Raw genomic sequence first — 24,998 nt, 5'->3', positions numbered from 1 at the left:
TTCTATCTGTACCTCGACTGCCAACGTCTTCAGCTCTGTTTGCTCTCCGATGCGCGACGCAATTATACACCGTATTTACTCGATTCTAAGCACCCCCAATTTCTAAGCACCCTTCCCTAATTTCAGAGAAAAAAAAATGTAAAAAAAGTCTCCATGCAAATCTAAGCACCCTCTTTTCTAAGCAAACATCGCAAGGCGGATTTCAGACGCGTGGAAGCGGGCTCGAGTAGACGTTGTGGCCAAGTCATTTATGAAGCTTCCAATTAAAAACCGTTCAACGGACCAGAAAACGACCTGCTGAGGGACACTGAGAGCGGCGGCCCAAGCGCCACAATGGACTCGAATAGTAGTGAAGGTGACTGGGTATCATTAGAAAGCGGTCGGTTCATGGTCTGTACCTATTTTTCGGTTGAATATAGGTCAACTAAAACGTTATTCCTTGCGCCCGTCCCGTCGAGATTCGGCAGCGAAAAAAAAGAGTAGTGGTGGTGGGGGGTTAGAGGTCATTTAGTTTTTTTGTAATCTAAGCAGCCCCCTCACTTCAAGCATCGCGATCTTGATGAAAAGGGAGTGCTTAGAATCGAGTAAATACGGCATATATACCTTTTTTTTCCCTTCATCTAGCCTTTCGCTACTTCCTAAAGCTGACATCGTTGAGTTTGGATGGTGCTTATATGAACGAAAAATAATTTGAAGCGGTAGTTGAAGCTTTTACCCGTACTGTTTACTTGATCTTCTTTTTTTTTTTGCGACTACAGATGGGCCCTAATTAATACACCGCTTCATATTGTTTTATTTTAAATTTATTTGCGTCGATAGTGGCACTTGTATAGTCTGCCGACTCCGTTTGCGTCTCTAACGCAAACAACGCCGACTCTAAGCGCAAGTTTTCCTACATGAAAAGACGCGGGAAAACATGCCCGTGACGCGCTTCGCTTGAACGTTTGTGGGCGGAGGAGAAACGATCATTACGACATTGCGGTTGAGAACTAGTTTCTTTCCCATCACATCCTGGTTCGTAGCAAAAGATTAAGGAAATAAACACTTGGAATGCGGAAAGCGTCTCCATTAAGTCGCGGCCTTCATGAACGTGTGGCGGAGAAATCCCGCAGCTTTAAATGTCTTGCGCTAACGAGCAGCAACGACGTCGTATATCCCTCATTTGGACATTTCGTAGACATTACATGGACATTACGTGGACATCATTTGTTCTTTTTGGCTGGTGGTTTTCTCGTCTACGCCTTTCCCATCTAAAGTGTGCATCATAACGCAATTTAGGCTGCTTTCTTCTTAACGCTCCCACCCGACGGAGTCATAGGTTTGTTGGGAACAATGACATTGCTAGCTACCATGTGCAAGAAGGGGACCTCCAAAAATTTTCAAGAAGTGAAACCTTCCAGTAATATTCCGTTCCACCTACACAGGACATTTAAAACACGAATAAAATGCAAAAGGAAGCATTTGACTAGAAAACGACAACAAAACAACAAAGAATGATGCTGCTGCGGAAGCTGGAAAGCGAGCACGGTATCGTCGTCCACGTGTGCATGCCTGCGTGTGAGCGCATGCGCAAACTGGCGAGGCATGTGCAACGTTTCTGGCAGCTTTCGGCCCCCGCGGGTAACGGCCGTATTCGCCTTTGCATTCCGCCTTGGTCTGTGTTCTTTTTTCCCCCGTTTTCGTACTTTTCAGCTGCTCTGACTTGTTCTCAGAGGGATAAAAAAAAAAGAAAGCAGGCGAAGGAGAGGGGGAAGGGGCCAGAGAGCCAAGTTTTGAGTTTGAACCTCCCCCCTTTCCGCTAGGTGGACTTGTGCGAATGCGTTTCCACTGTACGCGTGCTGGGGTGGAGGCTTTCTGTTTTTTCATCCGTCTTCTTTTTTCTTTTTTTACTCCCTTGCCCCCACCCTTTCGAGAGGACACTTCTCGGCGCGCCGCCGCCGCCGACTAGGGCGTTTTCTCGCGAAAACTAGCTTTGTCTGACGCGCTCTACTTTAAATCTTTTTTTTTTTCGTTTTTAGTCCTCTACTTTCTGTTGACGCTGGGCGCTTTCGCTGCCGCGGTACATTAGCGACGAAACGACTAGCACGCGGGGCAAAAGAGGACTTGTACCGGCGGAGGAGACCACGCCAAGGGCTGCGCTACTACAGAGAACGGGGAGAGGCGTGGACGAGGGGGGAAAGAGCGTTCTCTTCATGACGAATGCTGCCGACGGTTTCTGCCTGCGGATGGGCGGTGTCCCTTTTCCGGCTGTTCGTTGTTTTGATTTCATTCCTCCCTGTCTCCGGTTTTGGCTGCCGGTGCGACTGTTGGCGTCGGATGCGCGGCTAACGCTAAGGGAAGCTGCGGAGTACTCCCAGTCTCGCTAGGTTGCGTCCGAAGGTCGTTCCTCCCCACGGGCTACAGCAGACAAAGGGCGGTGAACATCCCAGTAGGCTTCGCGCGAGTCGTCGGCTTTCCGGTTGAGGCGTGCCACGATCGCGCGCTAACTAATCTTTCCGCGGGATGAATTTCAGCGCACACGCCGCCACTTTCTAGATTATGGTTCCTGCGGCGCCCGTTTGATTATCGTCAACGTAGCGAGGAGAATAACGCGAAAGGAGATGGTAGCAACGTGCAGGGTGTACATTCCGGAGCTTGGAGAGAAGTGTGTTCTGGCTTCTCCGGTGCGCCGAGGGAGTTCAGTGCCCCGGAGAAGCCGCTAACGCTAACAGTAACCGCGCCTTGTTCAGGTACGAGGAAACATCTCGCGCGATGCAGTGAAGCAAACGAGCTCGCGATTCTGCGCGATGGGGTAAACCTCGCCGCGGAAGGCAGAACATCGTAAATTACAGGTTCTGGGTGTACGGCACGAAAGCGTTGCGGGAGCTGCCTGCGAACAACAAGAAGGAAACGGTGAGGGGGTGGAGCTCGGTTTCTTGGTTAGTTTTTATTAGCGAAGAAGGAAACGGGTTCGAGACGCTATCACGCGATGACGAAGCGAAATATAAGTCGACAGGAACTTTGAGGATGTTGAGAGTTTTGCAGAAAACAGAGCAGGTTTGAGGCTAGAATTGCGCACATATGATACTTCTGCATATGCAAGAGACGGGAGTAGTAGCTGAACGTACTTCTATATATCACGCTTCTTTTCCGCTCCACTCCTCACATCAATTCTAAAATGGTCTTATATATGGCGACAAATTTACAGGACTGAAATGTGAAGCTTGCAGTGCAGTGAATTGTTTACTTGTGTTAACTTGGAATACCTGGGGTTCTATAACCCTTTACTAGACGCCAGGCGTCTTTCCTTGCCTGGATTTCAAATCGGTGACCTTGTGCGCATAGCGTTCTCAACGCATTCCGCATCGCTGACCCCCAGATAGACGTTTCGAGGCTGTCCTACGAAAAAGTTTACACACATTTTTTTTTCTTATTTCTTTTAACTATGAGTTCTTCTCACCTTCTGTCGCTTCAACAGGTGACGAAAATAGCACTTTTGTTTTTATTTTTCTCCACGAGGTCTATTTTGCATTATTGCGCAGTGAGTGAGATCAAAGGCCACCGGCTACATGCCCTGGCGGTTTTTACACGCGCACTTTTTTTCCCGCTTGCTTACAAGCACACCTTTTCCCGCCTTTTCGCGAATTCAAAAAAGGAATGTCGAGCACGAGAGCGCGGGAAGAACACGCATTTGCGTCCGCTATTCTCGCAATGCCCCGGACAAGTCTCCCCTTTCTTCGCGCGAGGCATCGACGAAACGGCGGCGCTCCGGGACTTTTCACGGACGATTTCTATTTCCTCGAATTCCTGGCGCGTAGAGACAGCAGGCGGCGGCGGAGGGCGACAAGTTTTCTAGGCACTTGTAGCACGCGGCCTTGTTTTTTTCGTCCGCCCGTGGCAAGCTTGATTGAACGGAGCGCTGCGCACGCGTTCTCCTTTGACTACCGGAATGCTCCGAGTTCTCCGCTGCTGAGATTTTCCCTCTATGTAGTTCTGTTTCATCCTAAAGCCGACGCTTGTTGAGCGCGACATGCGGGCGTCACGATCGAGGCGTGAACTTTCCCCTCCGAATGCGTGCTGCGCGCACTGTTCTGACGGCCGTACTAGAGAATGAATTATTTCGCTCGTCTCTCCGTCCGTGGGGAGCTGGTAGATGATTGCCTGCCTCCTATTGGTTGTTTTAGGCGTTCGTTGTTTATAGCATCCACTACTGCCTGTGTTGGCTGCAAATGCGCGGCCATGTCGAGCAATTGTTGCTTCGCCAGCCCTCTAGGGTGCCGCTACACACATATACCACTTCAGGTAATATTTTTTATATTCCTTCCTTTGCCGAGCGCTAAAGCATTATTAGTCACAAAATGCAGTGCTTCTTATATGCGTCATAACTGACTATAATCTTTCGACATCATGCATTGCAATCATCATCACGACCTTTTGCTCCTCACTAAGGTATGACTCCCTTGCGCGAAGTGCGCAGCATAGGATCCGTGTCCCGCTTATTGTTGGAGACCGAGTGCAGCAGTGTGCCCTCGGTGTGCACTTGGTGTACACCGAGTGTATACTGAGCGTAAAAGAAAAGAAAATTACCCTGTTTGCGGTTGAGTAGACGATAGAGGATATATACACCGTTGTGTCATTCGTCATCTGTCATCATATCTGCGTGTTCAATAATTAATTACAAATACACGTCTACTCTACCAGGCAGGCAGATATTGCTTATAAATGACTGACGTGTACAAAACGAATCTATACATTGTTGCGCAGCCGGCTACATTGCACCTTTTCATTTTAGTTGCATTGCAAAACGTATCGCTTAGAGTAGAACGTTATCTTGCTTAACTCGCTGAGGAACCATCTTATGAAACCTTAAGGCGGAATGTAATTTAGCCCTGTCTTGGGAGACGCGTTGTCAGACATTCAGCTGTAGTTTCTGTCCGAAACGCCCACTCTCTCTCCGCTCTCAGATGGGCCCCTCCGTTGTATTCCAAGAGGTCTTTGCGACATGTGCTTGCACAACACGGCGCGCACAGCCCTTGTCGGCCCGACGTAAACGTGAAATTCACGACGGTGAAATGTAATAGCGAGATGTGATGCAGGCGCGATGAAAAGTTCCATACTTATTTGTCTGGACTCTGTCTGACCGTTTCTTGTGCCAAGGAAGAAGAAATCGACTGCCTCCTTCTTTCCTTTTGTTTGACTACTTTTAAAGAGCTGGGCTACTGGATATCGAAGAAACGCGCTTTTGCGGCTCTTCGAGGTGAATGCTCATGTTCGAACGCTTCTTAAACCAACCCGCCTTTTTCGCAACATTTCGTTCCCTGTTACAAATTTTACGAGGCTTGTTGGTATGCAGTTTACAGGGGCTTCTAAAGTCGTTTTAATGTAGGTAATAACACGATGAATGTAAATGAAAGCAGAAACGGTTCCTCCGTGTAATGTTAACCAGCTAAAATAGCCTCGGTGTTGGTTTACTTTTTTTTCTCCAAGAGTGTTCTTTACCAGAGACAATAATATGCGAAAGATGAGCTATTACTCTGGGTTCGGCCCACTTATTTTCTTCTCATCTGCGTCGCACCACCGCAAAATAAACACAGATGGGGCTCCTCTTCCAGCAGCGCTATTTTCCATTTTGATTCGATACCATCAAAGGGAATTCATCAGTTGTAGACGCGCTTCAGCCGAATGTGGAAGTAAAAACAGGGGCGCTTATATTTTGATCGCCTCCTAAGACGATTCCATTTGTATTCATATCCATTGACCGGCGACTGAGTAAGACAGAAAAAAAAGAGACGCGACTCAGATATGATTATGTTTATCTTGTGTGTCACGGCTGGTGCATTTCTTGTCTCCACTCCTGCTTAGTCTGCGCGTCGGGTGTTTTATTTCTACCTAGCTGTTTCTGCCCAGTGACCTTGACCAACAATTTTCCTTGCTTCTTTTGCCCTGCCGGTCGGATATATTGCATCTGCGTGCTGCAAACTGCCTGCGGTGGCTAGTCTATTCCTCCTTCGCCAAGGCTTTGGCTTTGGCTAGGGCTTGGTCAATCCCCCACGGTAGGCGCATGCAGTTCCCCCGAGACGGGATGCAGAAGGTGACGAGACAGACGTGTTCAGCAGCGTTTCACAAGAGATCGGGTGAAGAAGGGCGGTAGCGAAGCGAACATCGAAACTTGACGGTGAATGATGCATCGTGGCCCGATGACTGCAACCTCCCTGGGAGACTGATCTTACCCGCCCCGGGCAAATAAACTACAGAAGACGGCGACGTGCGGCTTCATTTTCGTTATTATTTTTTTCGAACGCCTTCTTCGTGGATCGCAAAAAACGACAGCGGCAGCTTTGGCCACTTGTTGCAACGCTCGGTTACCGTGCTCGTTTTGCTCGCCGGATCAATTTTTGCTTGCGTGTCGTCTCTTTGCGGCGAATCAATTGTGCTTTTTCTCCGCGCGAACTCAGGCGGGGTGGGAAAAGGGATCGCGGATAGACGAACTCTAATCCGAGAGGCTTTTTTTGCTTGTTGGTCGTCTGGTGTTCAGTTACAAGTGTTTCCTCCCTTTGGCGAGAGAGCACGTTTTCTGCAATGCTCTAACAAGAAGAACTAGGTATAAAAAGTAGCTGCTTGAGGATTCTACGTGTCTTTCTGTGCAACCGCAAGTGGAACACCTGTATCACTTATTCTCACACAGAATTCATGAGAGCGAGTTCTTATTTTTGATGCGCATAACTGAGTGCTTTGATGGCACCCTTAACCGGAGCCAAACTTGTAGTGCTCAGTTACCACGACCACTACTGGCCCCACTAGCGGCAAAATTCTGTTCGCTTTGAGGGTGAAAAAAAAGTGTTCATACTTGTCTTCAGGGAAGCGAATTCTGCAAATGTTTTTGTGATTCGTTTTTTTTTGTGTGTGTGGGCAGCAAGGACTTAACTTGCTGTTGGGTAGTTCAAGAACTCCAAATGTCTTATTAATCCGTAGCTCTTCATTACAGCGTCGTTTGCTTGAAATGCCACAATAAACGATTACACCTACTGACGGTACCTTGTTAGATTTGAATGACTTGATTTGAATTACTCTATTCGGCAATCTCACTCAAAGTGTCGGTGACTCTTCGCGGAGCATCTGAATTACCGTGGGTACACCTCCAGTGTTTTGCTTTTCACTTGTGCATCACAAAGTAGGGTGTGTTTGACCCTGGGTTAATATAGCCACAAAGAGTTCAACGTGGAATAATAGCGTATTGTTTGAAAAAAAAAAGGGGGGGGGGGCACTTTACGAGACACCGCCACATGATTTTCGGTTCTGTACTTGAAAAACGGCCGCGGCGACGCCGAACTGCGGTGCTTTGCGTGCGGGTAGTTACGTTGTTACTCAAAATGGGCCGTAACACTGGAAACTAAACTTCAATAGCAAAGGTATTTATGAAATATGATGCTTTTATTGTGTGAACAAAAACAGTACTTCATATTAAATAGGCGGTATTGGCACAATGCTCACACAGAAAGCAAGCAGGCAAGGCGTAGAACTTTCTTGTTATTTTGTCTGTCTGGTTAAGAGCGCAGACTTGTCATATTAGTTTCAGCCCCCCCGGCTTCTGCCTTACAGAATAGTGCACACAGACGTATACAACGGAAAATGTCGCCGCTCCTGTAGCGAAGTTTCGCAAACAAAGTTTCGGGACGCCTCAGCGAGAATAGCAGGAACAACAGCTCGCCATATTCTCGCAGACGCGCTCCTCTCGTCGAATACCCACTTTTTCGCGTAGTAGAGGAGCAAGACTTCTGCGAACTCGTTCCCGTTGAGCGCTTTCAGGTAAACAAAGCCCGGGAGATTGCTAAAAGGAAAGACGCTGCCATTACGCATGCGCCGGGCTGCGTGGCGGCGAATTGCATCTTCCTGCGCGTTCCGCGCCATTTATTAAAAAGCCTGTTTCGGCCGAGCCTTTACTCGCGGACTGCGCTACAGGGCGCTGGAATAACTTGGGCGAAGCAGCGGCCGTCTGGCGCCGTTCCACCGTCATCCTTCCTTTGACTGAAATTTCTACTCCGCGAACGTCGTTCTGTCCCAAGATCTGCCTTATTTTTTAGTTCTCCCTTTTACTGTCGAATAGGTATTTGCGTCGTATTCCGAGCAATGCTTGCACAGTCAAACTCCATATAGAAGCTCGGAAAAAAGAAACCCTAGAAACCGAGGCATCGGTCGTTCCTTGTTTAAAGCAAATGTTAACAGGTATACGGCAAGGTGCGGTGGTGATGTCGGTGGTCATAGAAACAATGACAGTTGTTTTTGACTGAAATTCAAAACAGCGCAAAAAGACGGGACAAGAAACGGTGACACACGGCGCTGACTAGCAACTAGTTGGTTTATGGAAGGCGAGAAGAAATCACGATAAAAAGTTAGTACACAAACAACACACACAAAATGCAAGATCTATATGCGTGATCTAATAAAAAGTTAGTACATCAAACAACACACACAAAACGCAAGATCTATACACGTGATCTGCACTGTCCAGGATTGCCTTTCCTTGCATCGCGCCTCTGGTCACGTGTTAGATCGCTGCGCTGTATCAGCATTGGTCACTTTTTTTGGTGAATGCGCGGGTATAGCTCTTGCGTTTTGTGTGGGTTGTTTGATGTACTAACTTTTTATCATGATTTATTCTCGCGTTACATCCTTGCCTATATTTCTTTTTGCGCTGTTTTGAATTTCAGTTAGTACGCGCCAACTCGCCCAAACCACCGTTCCAACGAAATTATTTTTGTTACGCTTGAAGCTACTTCCAACGCAATGTCGACGGGAACCTCACAATAGTTCGGGCTGCTGTTACAAATGGCATAGAGCACGCGAACTTAGGAAACAAAAGTACACTACTTTCGCTGCTGTCTACAGTTAAGGTGTTGGCATATTTTATGGATGAAGCCGGCAAATACGCGATGTAGTGCCTTCTTCGACGCTGTGGCTGAGGGCAAAAGCCGTTGCGCTAGAAGCTAGGGGTCGTCTGTGTGATTCACGGCGACTGTTTTTCTGGTGTAGGCGCAGGGCAAGAACACCGCTGCGCCAAGATTTCGGTGCCCGCGGGTGAAGAACCCTAACTGCTTAAAATTAATCCCCATCTCGGTGCGCTTCACGACTTTTTTGTAGCTTCGGCGCGTGAATCCCAGTTTGAAGTTGACGTCACACATTCACTTAGCCCTGCTGTGCAAAGTTTGTCCCCCGCTCGGCTCGCCAAAGGTGCACACTTCACGTTACGTGTCATACTTGACATTGCGCTGTAATTACGTATGGCTGAGCACTCCAGCACTCCATTCTGTCTTCTACTTGAAGATTTTCTCTGTATTATGTCTTTTCAGGAGTTTTTGAAGGTGTGGCCGTGTTGGTTCTGGTGCCACAACACGCGGGCCGACAAACTGTGTCAATTCAGCGCTTAATTCCCGATCTGTAGCTACGGCGGTCTATTCACCTACTATTCACCTCATTTCGACTTCTCACGTTGTATTCACTACGACGGGGTGGCTTGCGCAACACCCGAGTACAACTCCCGACACCTACTGCCCTTACGAGTTGCACTCTAACGTGCCACACATTCCTATTGTGCCAGCAAAACCACAAAACTCATGAGTGAAGAGCTTTACGCACGCTTCCGCTATAAAAAAAAAGTAAGAAAGAAACATTTTTCAAGACGAAGTTTTGCCGTCTATTTATTTTTAATGCAGCCGACAAGGACGGGCTGCTGTTACGAAGACGAATGTACATACACGGGGAGCAGCAATGGCTGCCCTCTTCGCTGAAACGCGCGAAATGTGTTCCAAATATGCGGCAGAGCGCAATGAATCACGCCGGCGCCCACAAACGGCAAAAGCCCATTTCGAAGCCGCTCTGTGCGCGCACCGCGAAGCTCGGTCCGCGAGCATAGCGGTTCAGCGGGCCCGAGAAAGCGGCGAGGAGGGAGGACGAAAAATAATTGCGTCCCGCACGTTTCGCGCACCTGTTTCGGCGGCGACGGGCCCATGCTCTCCTTATTATTCTCGTTCTCCGGGGAACTGAGAGCGGAACCCGGGCGTCGCTTGAGCGGCAACGCTTCTTTCCCGGACCGATCCAGCGGAAATTGGAGATCCCTCGAGCGAAACGCGCGGCCGGCTAAGAAAAGCGGCGTCAAGTTTCCTTTTCGCTGCGTCGTCCCGTTTGCCCTTTTCCGTGACCCTCTTCCATCCCCACTCGGCCTTGCCTCATCCCCCATCCTCATCCCCCATCCTCGCCCCTTGCTCCTCCCCGCCTCTCGCGACCGCTCTGACGTCCTCGAACACGCCTCCTCCCGCGATCTGACAAAGAAACTGCTCCAGAAAACACGTGCAGCTCTACGCTGAACGGCGGCTCCTGACAACTGGCTACCCCCAGCCTGTCACGAAGATCTACCGCTCACGAGCGTGCACTCGTGAAGGACGGCGTGCGTGCCTGCTTTCTGGGGGGGCTTTCCGCTCGAGAAATGGCAATCGCGCGCGCAGCGGGGATGCCCCCATCTGGACACTTATCCCCTTTCGGCGGGTTGACGAAAACCATAATGCGGGAGCACTCATCCTCCCAAGACGTGTCCTGCTGCAATGCTGCGCCCCGGGCGCGTCCTGAGCGCCCGCGTGCGGGGGCAAGTGGCGGTCCGATCTTGAGCAGCCCTTGCCGCCGCACTCGTGCGCACCAGGCACGCTGCTGTTTTGACGGGCTGAACGGCGGAAAACGAGAAAGCGAGGGCGGAGAAAGTGAGCCCGCGGTCACCGCCTCGGAGAAGTTCGGGTGGGAGGGTGGTCTGGCGGAGAGGCCAAGGGCCCCAGCGCCGCATCTAAACTCCGGGCGCGCGTGTCTTGGGCCGGATCCTTGTTTCTCCTCCGTTCGAGACGAAGAACAGGGAGCCACCACCCGCCGAGGCGAGGATGAGGAGGAGGAGGAGGAGGAGGAGGAGGAGGAGGAGGAGGAGGAGGAGGAACGGTGGACGCTGCTCTAAGAGAATGGAAGAGGGGGAGAGGATGGGCCGGGAAAGGGGGCGAAGGCCGATGAGAGTACATGTGCGATCTGGGCCAACGTTAAAATAGCGAAAGTAAGTAAAGGCGTGGGGCGACCGAGGGAGCGGGAGGCTAAGAAGCTGTTCTGCGGTTTCCACTGTTTGCTTCCGGCGCGCACTCTCGCGGCGTTCGGGCCGGCCGCTTGACAGTGAACAAGCCTCCCGTGAGCACCGGCTGCAGAGGCCGGAAAGCCGATGTTCCTACCCGCCGCCTCATTTCTTCCTCTTCTTGGTTTCTTAGTTGGGCCGCGTATGGCTGCCTCCTCACGGAAAAACGGCGGCGCTTCCTCGCTGCCCATGCAGGCGAAAGGAGGGAGGAGGGGATGTCTGTTTAGACAGAGCAGAATGCCTTCGAGGACGGAAACAAAAGCGGCCAAAAGAAAAGTGAAAGGGACACCGTAGTTTTCGGGGAACATGCTGCCTACGCTACACCGCGAGGTCGCAGCCGTGGTTTGCCCGCCCCCTTTTTCTTTCTTCTTTCTGGCGCCTGTCGGCTTTCGGGCCGCTTTGGATTTCCCGCCCTCACTGCCTCGGTCTATCCCTCCGGCTCATTTCTCGAACTCCGTCGGCTGCGTGTAGTGCAGACGCCCGCTTGACGGCCGCCGCTGCGCTGTGCTGCTTCAGCTGTGCACCCCTCCAATTCCTAATTCTCGCCCCCCATTTCCTCCCCCGTGTTCCCTGCGCAGGTCATCAGTGCCGCTGCTGCTTCCTTGGAGGAGTTCGGAAGAAAGCCGGCTTCTTCCTAGACTCAGAGGAGAAAACAGCGGCTGACTGCGCGGATTATTTCCAGAGGGACTCGAGCCCGGTTGAACGACGGCGGTGACTGACTGCTGCCATGCGGGAGAGCTGAGTTTTGGAGGGCGGCTGACACAGCGACCGAGGGGAACAGTGTCTCGTACGCGTGTGTGTGTGAGTGCGACCGGTAGGAAGAATGAGGATCTGCGCCGTGGCCAGAACTGTGGTCCTCGTGGCCTGCCTCGTCTTCGACGTGGCTCCGCCGCTTCGGGCGTCCCGCATCGAGCTCAAGGAGAACGGCTACACGGGGATCGTCGTCGCGCTGTCAGCGAGGCTACAGGGCAACGTCGCCGGCCGACAGCTAATCCCGCCACTTGAGGTGAGTACGTACGCTTATTTCAGTCGAGAATGTCTCATTCATTCCACGCGCCGATCGGGAAGTCCCGCCGAACCATTCCGCATGCAAGCTCGGAACTATTCCCACAGTTCCTCAGGACTTTAACGGTGTCACAGGCGTAAAAAAAACACAGATTAGTGCCTCTACACAAGAAAGATGATGCCAAGAGTTTAAAATGAGACCCATCAGCGTCCTCTTTGTAACCTACAAGTCATTTATAAAATTAATTCTCAACCGTATTAGCGCAACCTCAGACATTCAATAGCCAAGGAAACGGGCCGGTTTTAGGGGAGGCTTCTCAGCCTTACATCGTAATCTGAGTATAATGAACCGTTGTACAATACAAGTCCCTTTACTATTCTATAGAACTTACATCTAAAAAAGGTAATTTATCAGTTTTATAACTTGTTGGAGAGATATATCTCTCGCCCCTCTGTATTTTCTCTTAAAGACTAGTAACGCTACAACCCAACAAATTTGAAGACTGGGCCTGTTCGTTCATCATTTGAAGAAATCAAAACCAGCTAAAACGGCGCCGACACAAAATCAGCGTCGTACAGCGTCGTCCTGCCTGCTGTGTTGTCGTGTCTGCGTCTTTTTACTGGTCTTAATTTCCACTAAAATTAATTGTTTAGGAATTCATATGGCTCCCTCTGTGGAGAGGCGGAAGTGCTCTTCTACTACTCTGCGTGCCAAGCGGTGCTTGGAAGCTATTTTAGCTTCCAAGGAGCATCACTGTACAACCATGCCAGGTTTCATGTAATGCGGTTTCATGGAGCCTAACCCTGATGCCGTAGATCGTTTTCCATTAAAGTCCCGCTTTGCTACCTCATAAAGCTTTTCCTTTTATGCTCTAAATATGATTCGCCGCAAGGGAAACGAAGACAATAAATTGAAAGAAGGGATAAGATTAAAGTTGAAGCACCTTATCAGACAAGAAAACTGGAGGAGAGAAGACGCGCGAAGGGATGGAAGTAGCACGCGGTGAGTGCACATAAGAAAAACCGGATACAACCGCGACGCCATCACCTGCGTTAAGCTTAAAAAGCATGCTGCTATTGTTATTCATTTTGGTGTGGCATGTACTGCAGTCGCCAAGGTAAGAAGCCTCTTCCAGAAAGACTTGCATTCCGTGGTTCGCGCGTCAAATCACCGTTTCGGTTCGTAATCGCATAATCTGTCATTGTACAGTAAAAGCTCGTTAATTCGAACTTTCGTTTAATACGAACTCACGCTCATGGTCCCGGCACAGCCCTGTACATTTCAGTGGGGGAAAACCACCCGATAATTCGAGCGCGTCGGTATCCCGGAACGGTTAATTCGAACTGGGGTCCCCTGGTTTCCATCGCCCCTCGCAGAAGAAGTCGGCCCAGACTGATTACAATGCGTTGCAAATTCCATACCAAACCAAATATACTAGAGACGCAAAACAACGAGACAAAAACAACAGCGTGGGGCGTGTGCTACGCTCCTGCAACAGCTTATTTCGCTTCTACAGAGGGCGCCGCGCCACCGGCGCCAGTGCTCCGGCGCATGCCCTTATTATTTACGAAGCATCATTTACGAAATCACGTGCCACAAACGTGTAGTTATGCCTAATTCGCAATAACGAGTCCAGATGTGGCTTCTTTGTGTTCTTCCCGCGCAGAGTGGTGCGATGTCCAATCACTCTGTAGCGCCCGCCCGCTAGTTCAAACTCCGCTTAATTCGAAGTATTTTATGGTCCCCTTCGAGTTCGAATTAACGAGGTTTTACTGTATTTGTATAGCTGAAGGCACGATGCAGGTGCAAGGCGGAACGGAGATATATTCACAATGACGCGCACTTTGCTGATAGCTTTCTTCAGATGAACACTAGCCGTAAACAGTAGTTTTAATTGGCTTATTCCCACCAGCAGTTGACTGAGAAAACTGAGAATGAGAAAACGTAGTGAATGAGAGGAGGGACGGGATAGGCTTTGCCTCCCTGAACGATCACCTTTGCGACCCACTTGGTGTGTTACGGAGGACACTAAACACGGGTCGCGTGTTTGGCCGCGATCCTCGTCTGGGCGAATGACGGCACGAGATTTTTGTACGAGCGAGGAATGTCAGCATGGAAGACATTAGAGCGCCGTGGATCAGCCCATACAGGGCGGGACAGTGTTTTTGTAGGTGTCCTGAAACTGTCCGGAATAGAGGCTGCAGCTTGTGACTGCCCCTGTATCTACCTCCTTTTTGTGTATGTGTGTGTGCGTGTGTTTGTTTGATATTTGTATTACTACTTTTGAAAAAAAAAATTAACCCTTATTACATACCCACTAAGCATCTGAAATGTCGTGCTCATCATTGTACAAGGCTCAGCTCTTCGGTCTCGGCGAAGAATCCGCTCCTCTCATCCTCCAGAGCTCAACCGTACTCGATTCGGTATCGACCTATTTTGGCCGTGGCCGAGTACGCAGGTTCCACATAATTAGCCGTAATCGTAGATATCATATCGCTGCGCAGGGACTGTCTGTAGCACGCACTTCGCCAAGAGGCACTTGAACACAAGTTGGCCACGATAGTGCTATCGAGCTAATGCAGACACATTGTACTGCAGCCCTGTTGCGGCGATTCGAACAGTCTCTACCGGGCTTAAAATCTTGTAAAAGTGATACCAGAACTACCGATCGGATCCCAAAGCCTGCTTTCGTCCCCAGTGTTGGTTAAAACCGCCAGCGGACTCAGAGAAGCGGGCCGATACAAGGCAGCAGCTCCTTACGAGGCAAACACGTGGGCGACGTTTGTCTCCGGCCTATCTCGACGTGCAGTGCGTTCACTTTCAACAAAGCTCGCGGGGCCGCGTAAGCGCCCTAATTAGATAACAAATCGCGGTCGTGTTCCGTGTAGCGCGCCGAAGGGTATGAAAACGGAAAGCGCGGCTGCAGCTGCTCGTAGAAAGCGCCCGTGCCGAACAATTACTCTAAGAAAGACAGGGACGGGCTCTTGTGCCCAGTAAAGAAAAAAAAATAACAAGAAGGAAGACAGGACCGGGCCAAAATGGGTCGCACCGGGAACCACGCGGCCGGCACGGGCCCGCATATGCGAGCGTCTGCTTTGTTTCGCCAAATAAGCGCGCGCGCGTGCGCCCTTTGTTAAGCGCAGACGGTAATCTGCACCCTCGTTACGAAGGAGGGAGAAGAGAGCGTTCGCTGGTGGCCGGCCGGCGGCAGTTGGTCGTTTCCGGGAAGCGAAAGTGTTCGTTTGGGCTTCGCCAGAGCCTATAGCTCCTTCCAGATAAGAAAGCTTTGTTTTTGTGCTCTCTGGAATCGCTTCAGCACAATCGATGGCCAACTGTTCGTCCTTGTTTTGTTATTGGCTGGCAAGAAACTATCACCAAAGTCCGGTCGAATTTATCAGGCACCTCGTGAGACGAAAACCAGGGCACGCAGGCGATGTCGTAGGCTCCTTTTTGTTGGGAGTGGTTTGCCGTGCTCGTCGAGTATGGCTAGACCAGGAACGCCGTGCCCTGTGGAGGGATACTGAAAGGAGAAAGCGACGAGCGTGTTGGTTTCTTCCATCTTCTCTTTTTTTTGAGGCCGTCCCGGCGAGGCTATGGCGAAGGAGCTCAGGGCTGCGCCCTACCCGACGGTCGTGACGCTCTTGAAGATGGCGTCACGTTTGTAGAACCCTTCCGGTTGCTCTGCAGTGTGTTTTGTGATGCGGGCGGGTATACATAGAGTGGCACGCACAAGGAATATGCTCTGTCTGTGTGGCGGCGTCCTGGTGATTCACACGCCCATCCTGCACCTTGGTTACCCCCCCGTTCTGTCTGTTGAGGAAAAAAGATACTTATTTTCTCATGTCCCATCGGGTAGCCCGGTTCACGTGTGGTGAGGATGAAGTGAAAGTGTTGTCCCCCGCGAAAGTATTGAGGGCGACGCCGTCACGACACCTCCATTGCTGTTTATACATAGATGAGAAAGAAGTACTTCCCAGATTCAGAATATAGAAAATAGGCGATAAAAGAAAGGTGTTCTAATTTTATCATGTAGGTCGTTGCCATTCACTCTGCAAGCCCTCACTGTGTGGAAACAATTTTGTTTGTTTGGTCATTTTTAGTTCATATTGTCACGTCGTGCACAACGACCGATGTTGTTGTAGTAATTACAGTTTAGTGGAGTACCCACCGTGGTGGCTCAGTGGCTAAGGCATTATGTTGCTGAGCGCGAGGACCCGGGTTCGATTCCCGGCCGCGGCGGCCACTTTTCTAGAGGAGACGAAAAGCGAAAACGCCCGTGTGTTCGAGGTTTCGGCGCACGTTAAAGATCCCCAGGTAGCTAAAAGTAATCCGGAGCCCCCCCACTACGGCGCACTTCATCGCCTGTGTAGCGTCGGCAAGTTAAACCTCACTAATCATCGAAGTTTCGGCGCACGTTCAATATCCAAAGAAGGTCCAAATTAATCGGAGCCCTCCACTATGGCGCGATTCATAGTCCATGTGCGGTTTCGGAGCGCACAAAAACCCACAAAATTAAAATAGAAAGCGTATTTGAGTGAACTTCTTCTCCGTCGTAAACTAGAGGGAAAGGACAGACGTCGAAAAAGCAGTCAGCAAACTCACGTGCCCAGTCGAACGTTGGCGAATCGAATAGCGCGGCGTTACGTCTCCGTACATTTATCCCAGAGAGCAGTACTTTTCCAGAAATAGTCCATCAGCTCCAGAACACTGTAAAACAAACCAGAACAGTCTAAGCGGACGATGGGTTAAAAATTCCCACTAACGGAAAAGATTGCCGTGCGTGGCGTACGACAGAAGAAACAAAAGGGCGCCATTCTTGATACACGGGATAAGATAGCCCGGTGCGGCGACCCGCTTGCAGCGAAACGTAAACAAATAGCTCTCAAAAGTTGGTTGGCGGAATTATTTTAAAAGAGGAGGATTTCGAAAATTTCTCGAAAGATCTATTCCACTTCCCTCCCAGTCAATCTTCGCCTGCGATGTTTACGGTTACCTCAGTCCTTGCGCAGTGAACTGCACTAAATATTTGGTCTGCTACAAAATACATCGCTGGAAGAAGATTAATGCGCTTGGGTAAATTCGCTGTTTCAGGAATTGCGCCCGCTAAATGTAACGTTTTAAACAAGCGGCGAATTCAGCTTCGAAAGGCAGGAACTATAGCCTCTGGACAGGGCCGGAGCAGCATCGAGCACGCTCGGCCGGGAGTGTGTACACAGAGCTCGCGCCGCCGTCGTTATATATTGCGCTGTCCCCGGCCCCTTTGCCGGCGCGGACACCGAGATTCATTTCTTCCGGTCAAGGCGCATCGTCACTTTGCTGTAAACGACATGCTCCGGCCGGTGAATGCTTATGCGAAACGCTCCCGCTTCACCCGCTCCGTACTGTCCGGAACTTATTTCCGGATTCTCGCTGCTTGGTGCGGCGTGGTTAAACGACGGCCGTTTCTCACGAGAGATAATGGCGCGCGCCCTTGTTCTCCCACGAATTAATTCTGCAGAGATATTAAGACGTCGCCCATGTGTGCGGTTCGGTAGTCAGGATGTCGGATTAGTGCGTAGTTTGCTTGTACGGCGTGGCACCTTCCTGAGCTGACAGTCACTCATATGAAGTAGACAAGAAAAAAGAGTGAAAAATGGAATGGGGGGGGGGGGGGAGAGATAGAAAGAGAAAGAGATAGCGAGAAAGAGAGAGAGCGAGAGCGACCAACAGGCAAAAAAAAAAACAAAAAAAAAACAATGTACATGACGACGCAACCGGATATAGATGTCACGAGCCCAGTTTAAGAATGACAGAATTTCTTCCAGAGTCTCGCAAGAAACGCGGTGGGATATATATATATATATATATATATATATATATATATTAAACAGTACAGGGCTTGACACCTGAATAGTATAATAGATCATTAATAGATTAGAATCACCACGAAAAACATAGCATTTATTACGACGTTTCGGCTGGGGTCAAGCCTTTTTCAAGTACAGTACAAAGGTAGAATACAGGGTATATAAAGGCTCGTAGGGAGCGCTGAGAGCAGGGGGACACATGATTTCAAAAAGATACAAAAAGTACAGCAAGAAACAAGTGGAAAGAAAGAAATTGTTTCTGGCTGAATGCATATATATATATATATATATATATATATATATATATATATATATATATATATATATATAATATTATATATATATATAATATTATATTATCCGCTTGTTTGAAAGTTTTTCTGTAGCACCGAATAAGGTAAGATTGCAGTTTTTGTGAAAGAGGGACTAAGAAGGGCCTCGGAGGAAGGGACTCGTCAGGCTGTAGCCTCTTGCCCTCCTCCTGATGTGTGAATGTACTTTCACCCCACGAAAATAAATAAATAAATAAAAGAAGTGAAAATGGAAGTCGAAAAAAAAATCCGCGAGAAAAAATCTGCGCGCGCGAAATTCTGGGTTGGTATGTCGGAGGCAGTATGCTTTGCCCACAATGATAAAAAAAGCGCTACCGTAGAGTTCACCGCACTAAAGCCCCATCCGTGATATAACACGTGCCGTTTTAGCCCGAAGACGCTTATTAATCTGGCACCATGGGTTCAACAACGTGGGCTTTTTTTTGTGGGCCGAAATCAGATACTATCAAGTTATATTTTACATCGCTGTTAAAAAATCCGAACATCAATAAAGCTAGTACTGCTCTTAGAGAAATATCGCCATGCAAATTACGGCACAGCCGTATCGATTTTGTTTAAAATTACATGTATGATGAAACCTGAAACGCGCCTCCGATCTTTCTAATTGCGACCATTATAGCTCATAGTAAGCGAACGCATGAAATTTTCTTTGCGATGGGCTATGCTGTAAAACAAAGTAGTGTATACCTTCGTTACCTTGACAGCCGATTATTACAAATCTTCTATGAAATAAGTTGAAAATAAAGTAAAGAGGGGACAAGGGTTGATCATTAATTTAGATGGTGCATCAGATTTTTCACGTCCTGCTAGACTTTAATGCACGTGCTCTAAGCTGCTTAATTAAAGCGATTCTTGCTGGAGTTCTGTATGGCTAACACATCAAAAAGTTATTCAATTCTCCCTGTGCCGATGACGCTTTTACTTTGCTACTCTTAATCAAGAACAAGTTTTCTTCAGCGTTATACCAATGAGCCATTTCAAAATCTTATTGCAACGGTGTAGAATGTTTGTGAGACTTCTTTAACGTTTTGATCCAGTCACAGGCAGCGTAGGAACGTGTAATTTTTTAGGTGGGGGGAAATAGTTAAAGCGTAGGCAGGGGATAAGGCTTCAGCGGAACTCTAAAGACCATTGCGGGATATATCCCGTTATTTTCCTCCTTAAACATTAAATACATATTGAGCCACTTGACTCTGTAAAGGTGTTTGCACGTACCCCTGCGTACATGCATGCATGCATGCATACATACATACATACATACATACATACATACATACATACATACATACATACATACATACATACATACATACATACATACATACATACATACATGCTGAGCACGAGGTCGGGGGTTCGATTCCCGGCCGCGGCGGCCGCTTTTCTGATGGAGGCGAAAAGCAAAAACGCCCGTGTGTACGAGATTTCGGCGCACGTTAAAGATCCCCAGGTGGTCAAAATTAATCCGGAGCCCTCCACTACGGCGCGCCTCATCGCCTGCGTTGCGTCGGCGCGTTAAACCCCACAATCAATCAAAATCAACATACATACATGCATAATACACACATGCCTACATAATACATACATACATACATACATACATACATACATACATACATACATACATACATACATACATGCATACATACATGCATACATACATGCATGCATACATGCATGCATGCATGCATGCATACATGCATGCATACATGCATGCATGCATACATACATACATACATACATACATACATACATACACACATACATGCATGCATATATACATGCATACATACATGCATGCATACATACATGCATGCATACATACATACATACATACATACATACATACATACATACATACATACATACATACATACATACATACATGTACGTATGTATGTATGTACGCATGTATACCCGCCGCGGTGGTTCAAAAGCGATGGCGTTGTGCTGCTGAGCGCGAGGACGCGGGTTCTATTCCCGGCCGCGGCGGGCGCTTTTCTGATGAAGGCGAAAAGCAAAAACGCCCGTGTGTACGAGATTTGGGCGCGCGTTAAAGATCCGCAGGTAAGCAAAATTATTCCGGAGCCCTCCACTACGGCGCGCCTCATCGCCTGCGTTGCGTCCGCGCGTGAAACCCTACAATGAGTTGATTATGTACGCCTGTATATATAGAAAAGGAAAGAAGGATATTTAAAGAGAGAAACTGGTAACTGTGTAGGGTGCACCTTTAGATTATAAACTAGATCATCAGCAGTCCGCAAACATGAAAACAAAAACTGTTTGCCACACAATTAAGGAAGTTCATCAAAATTTACTGTCGTGTAAAGCCAGAATTTAATTGTAGCTGCTTCTGTTTATGCTGCCTATAAACCCCTCTCCTCCCCCGATCTATTTAAAAAAAAAACTAAAGTCTGTGGGCTGCAAAAATGTATTGTTCACGTTCATTTATTGCAGGGGATCTGGAACACAGTTGGATTACAAAAGCCACCATTATGTGCGATGAACACCCGCCACTGTGGACTCTCTGCTAGGCGTGTTTAATTTCAGATGTTTGCTCTAACAAGTCTCCTCGCAAATGCTTCTGATACTTGCACGTAGGAGATGCCGTGGAGGGATACGTCGTTTACGGCTCTCGCAGCGAGTGGGCAGGTCTCTGCCGATACTTCGCTCAGTCTGAGGACGATCTTTCACCTACGCGCTGTTTGCGGAAGCGCAATTTATGACTCGCCGGAGACTCGTTGACGGAACTGCGCGTAGGTGTCTATGGCCGGAGGCTGCCGCTGCGGCAGGAGCTCACGGAATGGAGCGGTGCTTCAGGTTTGTCGAGCTGTCGTTCGTTTATATCTGCGTGCTTGGTCCCACGTCGCTGAGTGGTTCCTACTTATTGGGATTCAGGTCAACAGCGACTGTCGATGGGCTTTTACTGCTGAAATCTAGTTCTTGCTGCAGTGCCTTTTTTTTTCTGTGTACACATGAGGCGGGAACATTCAATGAGATTTATTTTAAACAGGTACAGTATAAAAAATACTCGGGTTTCACTTTTTCGGAAAATCGTAAATTCCTTTGAAGGATGAATGTCTCTAGCGTGACTCCTAACACAAATATAGGTAGTTTAAGTTGTTGCTTTTGGGTCAGTGAATTCCAAATGATTGATAATATATTCTTAAAAATCTCAGCCTAAAAAATATCGCGGCGTTTTGCCGGTTATATAAAACTCCAGTCACTCCAGACATTCGATGTATCGAACAGTGAAGGGCGACATTAGAAGGCGTACTTTACAGTTGAAAATTTCACTCCTCTGTATATGAACTCTACCAAGCGGAGCGGACGGGCCGCATAACCTTGACATGATGCATCGGTTACTTGCTGTCTGGACGAACAGACGCAAAACACACACGCACGCGCGGACGCACACCTCCTAAGCGCACCACACATGCACATTGCGCGCACGCGCACACACATTCATACACGTGTGTGTCGGCGTGGGAAGAAAAACCAACAGTAAGAACACCTAGGTAGTCAATTAGGAAAATAATTTGTTTGGCTCAACCACTACCATTTGCTTGATTAAACATTTCCCCCTCCCTCCCTCTCTTTTTATCTGTAAGTTTGTTTTTAGGGTAAACAAGCGATTTGAAATGTTAGTACAAAACCTTACGAAACATGCGCGCCCCGGACAAGATACAAACCAACAAATTTTTAATAACACGTTAGCTCTTGAAACTACTTTTCCAAGTCTTGCGACACGGCCATCGGTACAGTCGTGGTTGAAAGGTGAGTAAATCGATTTCTTTTTCACGCCCTTAGTCGGCAATGACAAAGTGAGGCAAACAGTGAAGTGATTGAAAGCCCCTAGTTTCACCAGAGAATACTCGTTGCAGCTTTCCGCCAATGTGATAAGCAAAAAAAAAAAAAAAGAATCATGATTCGTTTTCGCTCAAGAGCGAGAACAGAGAGCTGGAGAGCGAGCCCGTGTGCAACGCGCCCCCACCAGCCGCGCATTCTGCAGATGCGAGCCCGCGGTATGTTCGTTCAGCGGCGAAAGCAACGCAGCGGAGGATTTAGAGAAAGGAACAGACATATAAAAAAGGCGGCGAGCGAAAAGCAACCGCGGAATAAAACCCATTTAACGAGACTCTCGTTGGTCGGAAAACGTAGCGCGCGGTCCCACGACGCCCGCGGCCCAGCTCCCGCCTCGGCGGAGAAAATAAGCCGATAGCCACGAGGGAAGAGGTGGCCGGGGGGAAATGAGGGGGGAGCCACTACGGTCCTGCACTTAACCTCATGCATGCGAGATTCGTGGCCCTTCGAGCACGGAACATTTCGCCGCCTCCGCCCGTACCCCCCGCGCAAACGCTGCGGCCTTTCCGAGGCCGCCAGGAAGAGTGTGGGGCTCAGCGCCGGGCCTTGCGGTATCCGAAAAGCGACGCTTCCGTTTCGTGTACCGCACACGAGCGGCTTCGCGGAGTGCTCTGCGAGAACGCAGGCCGGTTGCGAGCTCGCCTCTTCCATTCTGTCTCTCTCTCCCTCTCCATCTGCGGCAGGGGCAAATCTGGTTTTATTGCCACCGAGGAGCTGTAAAAGCAGAAAGCTCGGCGAACGCGTTTCGCTGTCATAAAACGAGAACGGCTCCCGCCCAGGGTTTGCACGTGGAACTCCCGACGAGGAGTCCGCGCGGCCTTCTTCAACTTGGTAGCGGGGAAGCAGCGAAGCTTGGGTTTTCTTGCTTTCGCTCTTCCGTTCCGTTCCGCGCTAACACTTTTAATTTATTTCGGCTCCGTAGCTAGGTCCGCCGGCGTAAAAAAGTGGATTTTGAAGGCGTGCTCTGCCTGTGACTATGAAAGTGCCCGGCGCCATGGCCAGGCTTGAGTGCCTTCGTTTTACCGCGTGTAAGGTCCCGTGGGTTCCGCGGTTCTGCTATTCCCGAAACTTTAGCGACTTAGACGCACATTGAAGTCACAAGGGCGCCTGCGCTGTACTTTTCGCTCTTGGGGATTGCTACAAAACAAGCTGTTTTAGCGAGGAGATGGAGGCCGGCAATTTCTTGCTTCAAGGAAAAAAAAGAAAACCCGAGAGTACAGATCCCGTTTAGCTCGGCGCTAGTTAGCTAATTAGGTTTCCCTGGTGTACCTCACGAAGTTAGCAAAGTGGTCGTTGTACTGCCCATAGTCGAAATTAAACCTTGACATTCAAGCTAACACACTCTTAATTCGGAAACTGAAATGCACATACTAATCTTCCACAATACGGCATGATCTTTAGGGCATGTTGTGATAATCTTGTTCAGCGACGAAAAAAGCAAGCCACGCTATGTTCGCAGATACGAAGACTGGATTAAGCCACAGCAAAACCAAAAGGAAGCATACATGTCCCTTTTGTCTTTCACCAAACATGACAACCTTCTCCAGTGGACTTGAGATCGTCTGTGTGCGAGACGGGCATAAAGACACCAATGCCTGATCTTCGAAAGTTGCTTTCCCCAAAAATGACCCGCACTAAGTGGTCCGTGTGCGGTGAGGATGTGTGAAATGATCCCCTGCCACCTGCGAACATTGTTTTTTAACACGCAGGTGTTTTATTCCCGGACACACAAAGATTTAACCGACGTAATATCCGTCAAGAAAATGGCGCCAGTACAGCGAAGCAAGCGGCCTGTAAAGGGTGCACCCCTGCACACAGGGTCTTCTTGCGGGGAAGCAAGTTTTAGTACTAAGGAGTACGTTATATTTCAGGTTGTTCCTTTTCGGGTTTTATATTTTCTGACGAAAGTGTTTTAGGACGGTATTCACCAAGATTTCGCTGATGTCATATCCGTCACGGAAATGACGCCAGTATGCCTTTGGCGAAGTGATCCGCCAGCAGGGCATCACTCGCCAAGCCCAACCACAAGAGAGCTTCCGACCCGCAAATCATGCTCAGCTTCAGATTTCGCTGCACATTTCACTTGCGTGTTTTACCGATTCCTATGACAGAGAAATCAACCAAGGTTTTTTTGTTTTGCTCTCCTCCCCTTACTTTTCATCAACATGACGCGTTCGACTTCTCTTATATGAACAAATTCATCCAGTCACTCATTTTACCGAATTTTACCAGTCACTCATTTTACATTTTACCGAATCGGTTGCTAATTAATTTAATGCTCTAAGGTGGGGCATTGAGTTTTTAAAACATAGATCTCACTTTTAGGTGCTTCCCTAGATTGCGTAGGCGTGTGCAGCCTATATAGGCTGCTGGGGTGTTAGTGGGTTCGTCCGTTCTATCTCGAGCCTGTCACGCGTGTTTGTTTGTATACACCGGAGCTTCGGTAGCCCGAACGGAAGCCTCATCCGTTTGACCTGACGTGCGTGGCGTTCGCGCGACGCCCTGCTGGCGTGATAGGGGTGCCCGAGCGTGGCTCAATTTCCGCGCCCGCCCCGACACTCGTCGAGTACGGTGACCACATCCGGGACCGGAAGGGGGCGCCACTTCTATGCGCGCGTGTTCGTCCAGGCGCTCGTTTACGCATCTAACTGCCGCAGATATATACAGATACTGCTCGCGTTTCCGACGTGGGAGGAGGGCAGGCTTCACGGGTCGAGAGGCGGGGGTATCGGTCGAGGCTTCGTGAAATGCTTCGTGAGCGGCGTTCTGACCCGCGGCTCCGGTGTCGTTGCCCCGCAGTGGCACGTTATTGGCCA

At 49.1% G+C, this 24,998-nt stretch overlaps 1 protein-coding gene across 1 annotated transcript in view; it reads left to right on the top strand.

Moving 5' to 3' along the window:
- The window catches only part of LOC144153178 (calcium-activated chloride channel regulator 2-like), a 452,168-nt gene that overhangs the window by 139,529 nt on the left and 287,641 nt on the right, over positions 1-24,998 (top strand). The window contains exon 3 of the mRNA XM_077684827.1: positions 11,713-12,140. Within this exon, the coding sequence (XP_077540953.1) occupies positions 11,958-12,140 (183 nt within the window). The 5' untranslated portion in view covers positions 11,713-11,957. The remainder of the gene's footprint in view (positions 1-11,712; positions 12,141-24,998) is intronic.

Source organism: Haemaphysalis longicornis, unplaced genomic scaffold (assembly GCF_048455015.1).
Source record: "Haemaphysalis longicornis isolate Haplotype H1 unplaced genomic scaffold, Haemaphysalis longicornis Haplotype H1 scaffold_9, whole genome shotgun sequence".
Classification (NCBI taxonomy): Eukaryota; Metazoa; Arthropoda; class Arachnida; order Ixodida; family Ixodidae; genus Haemaphysalis; species Haemaphysalis longicornis.
Note: the sequence above shows the minus strand (reverse complement) of the source record. Positions and strands in the feature narration are given on the sequence as shown.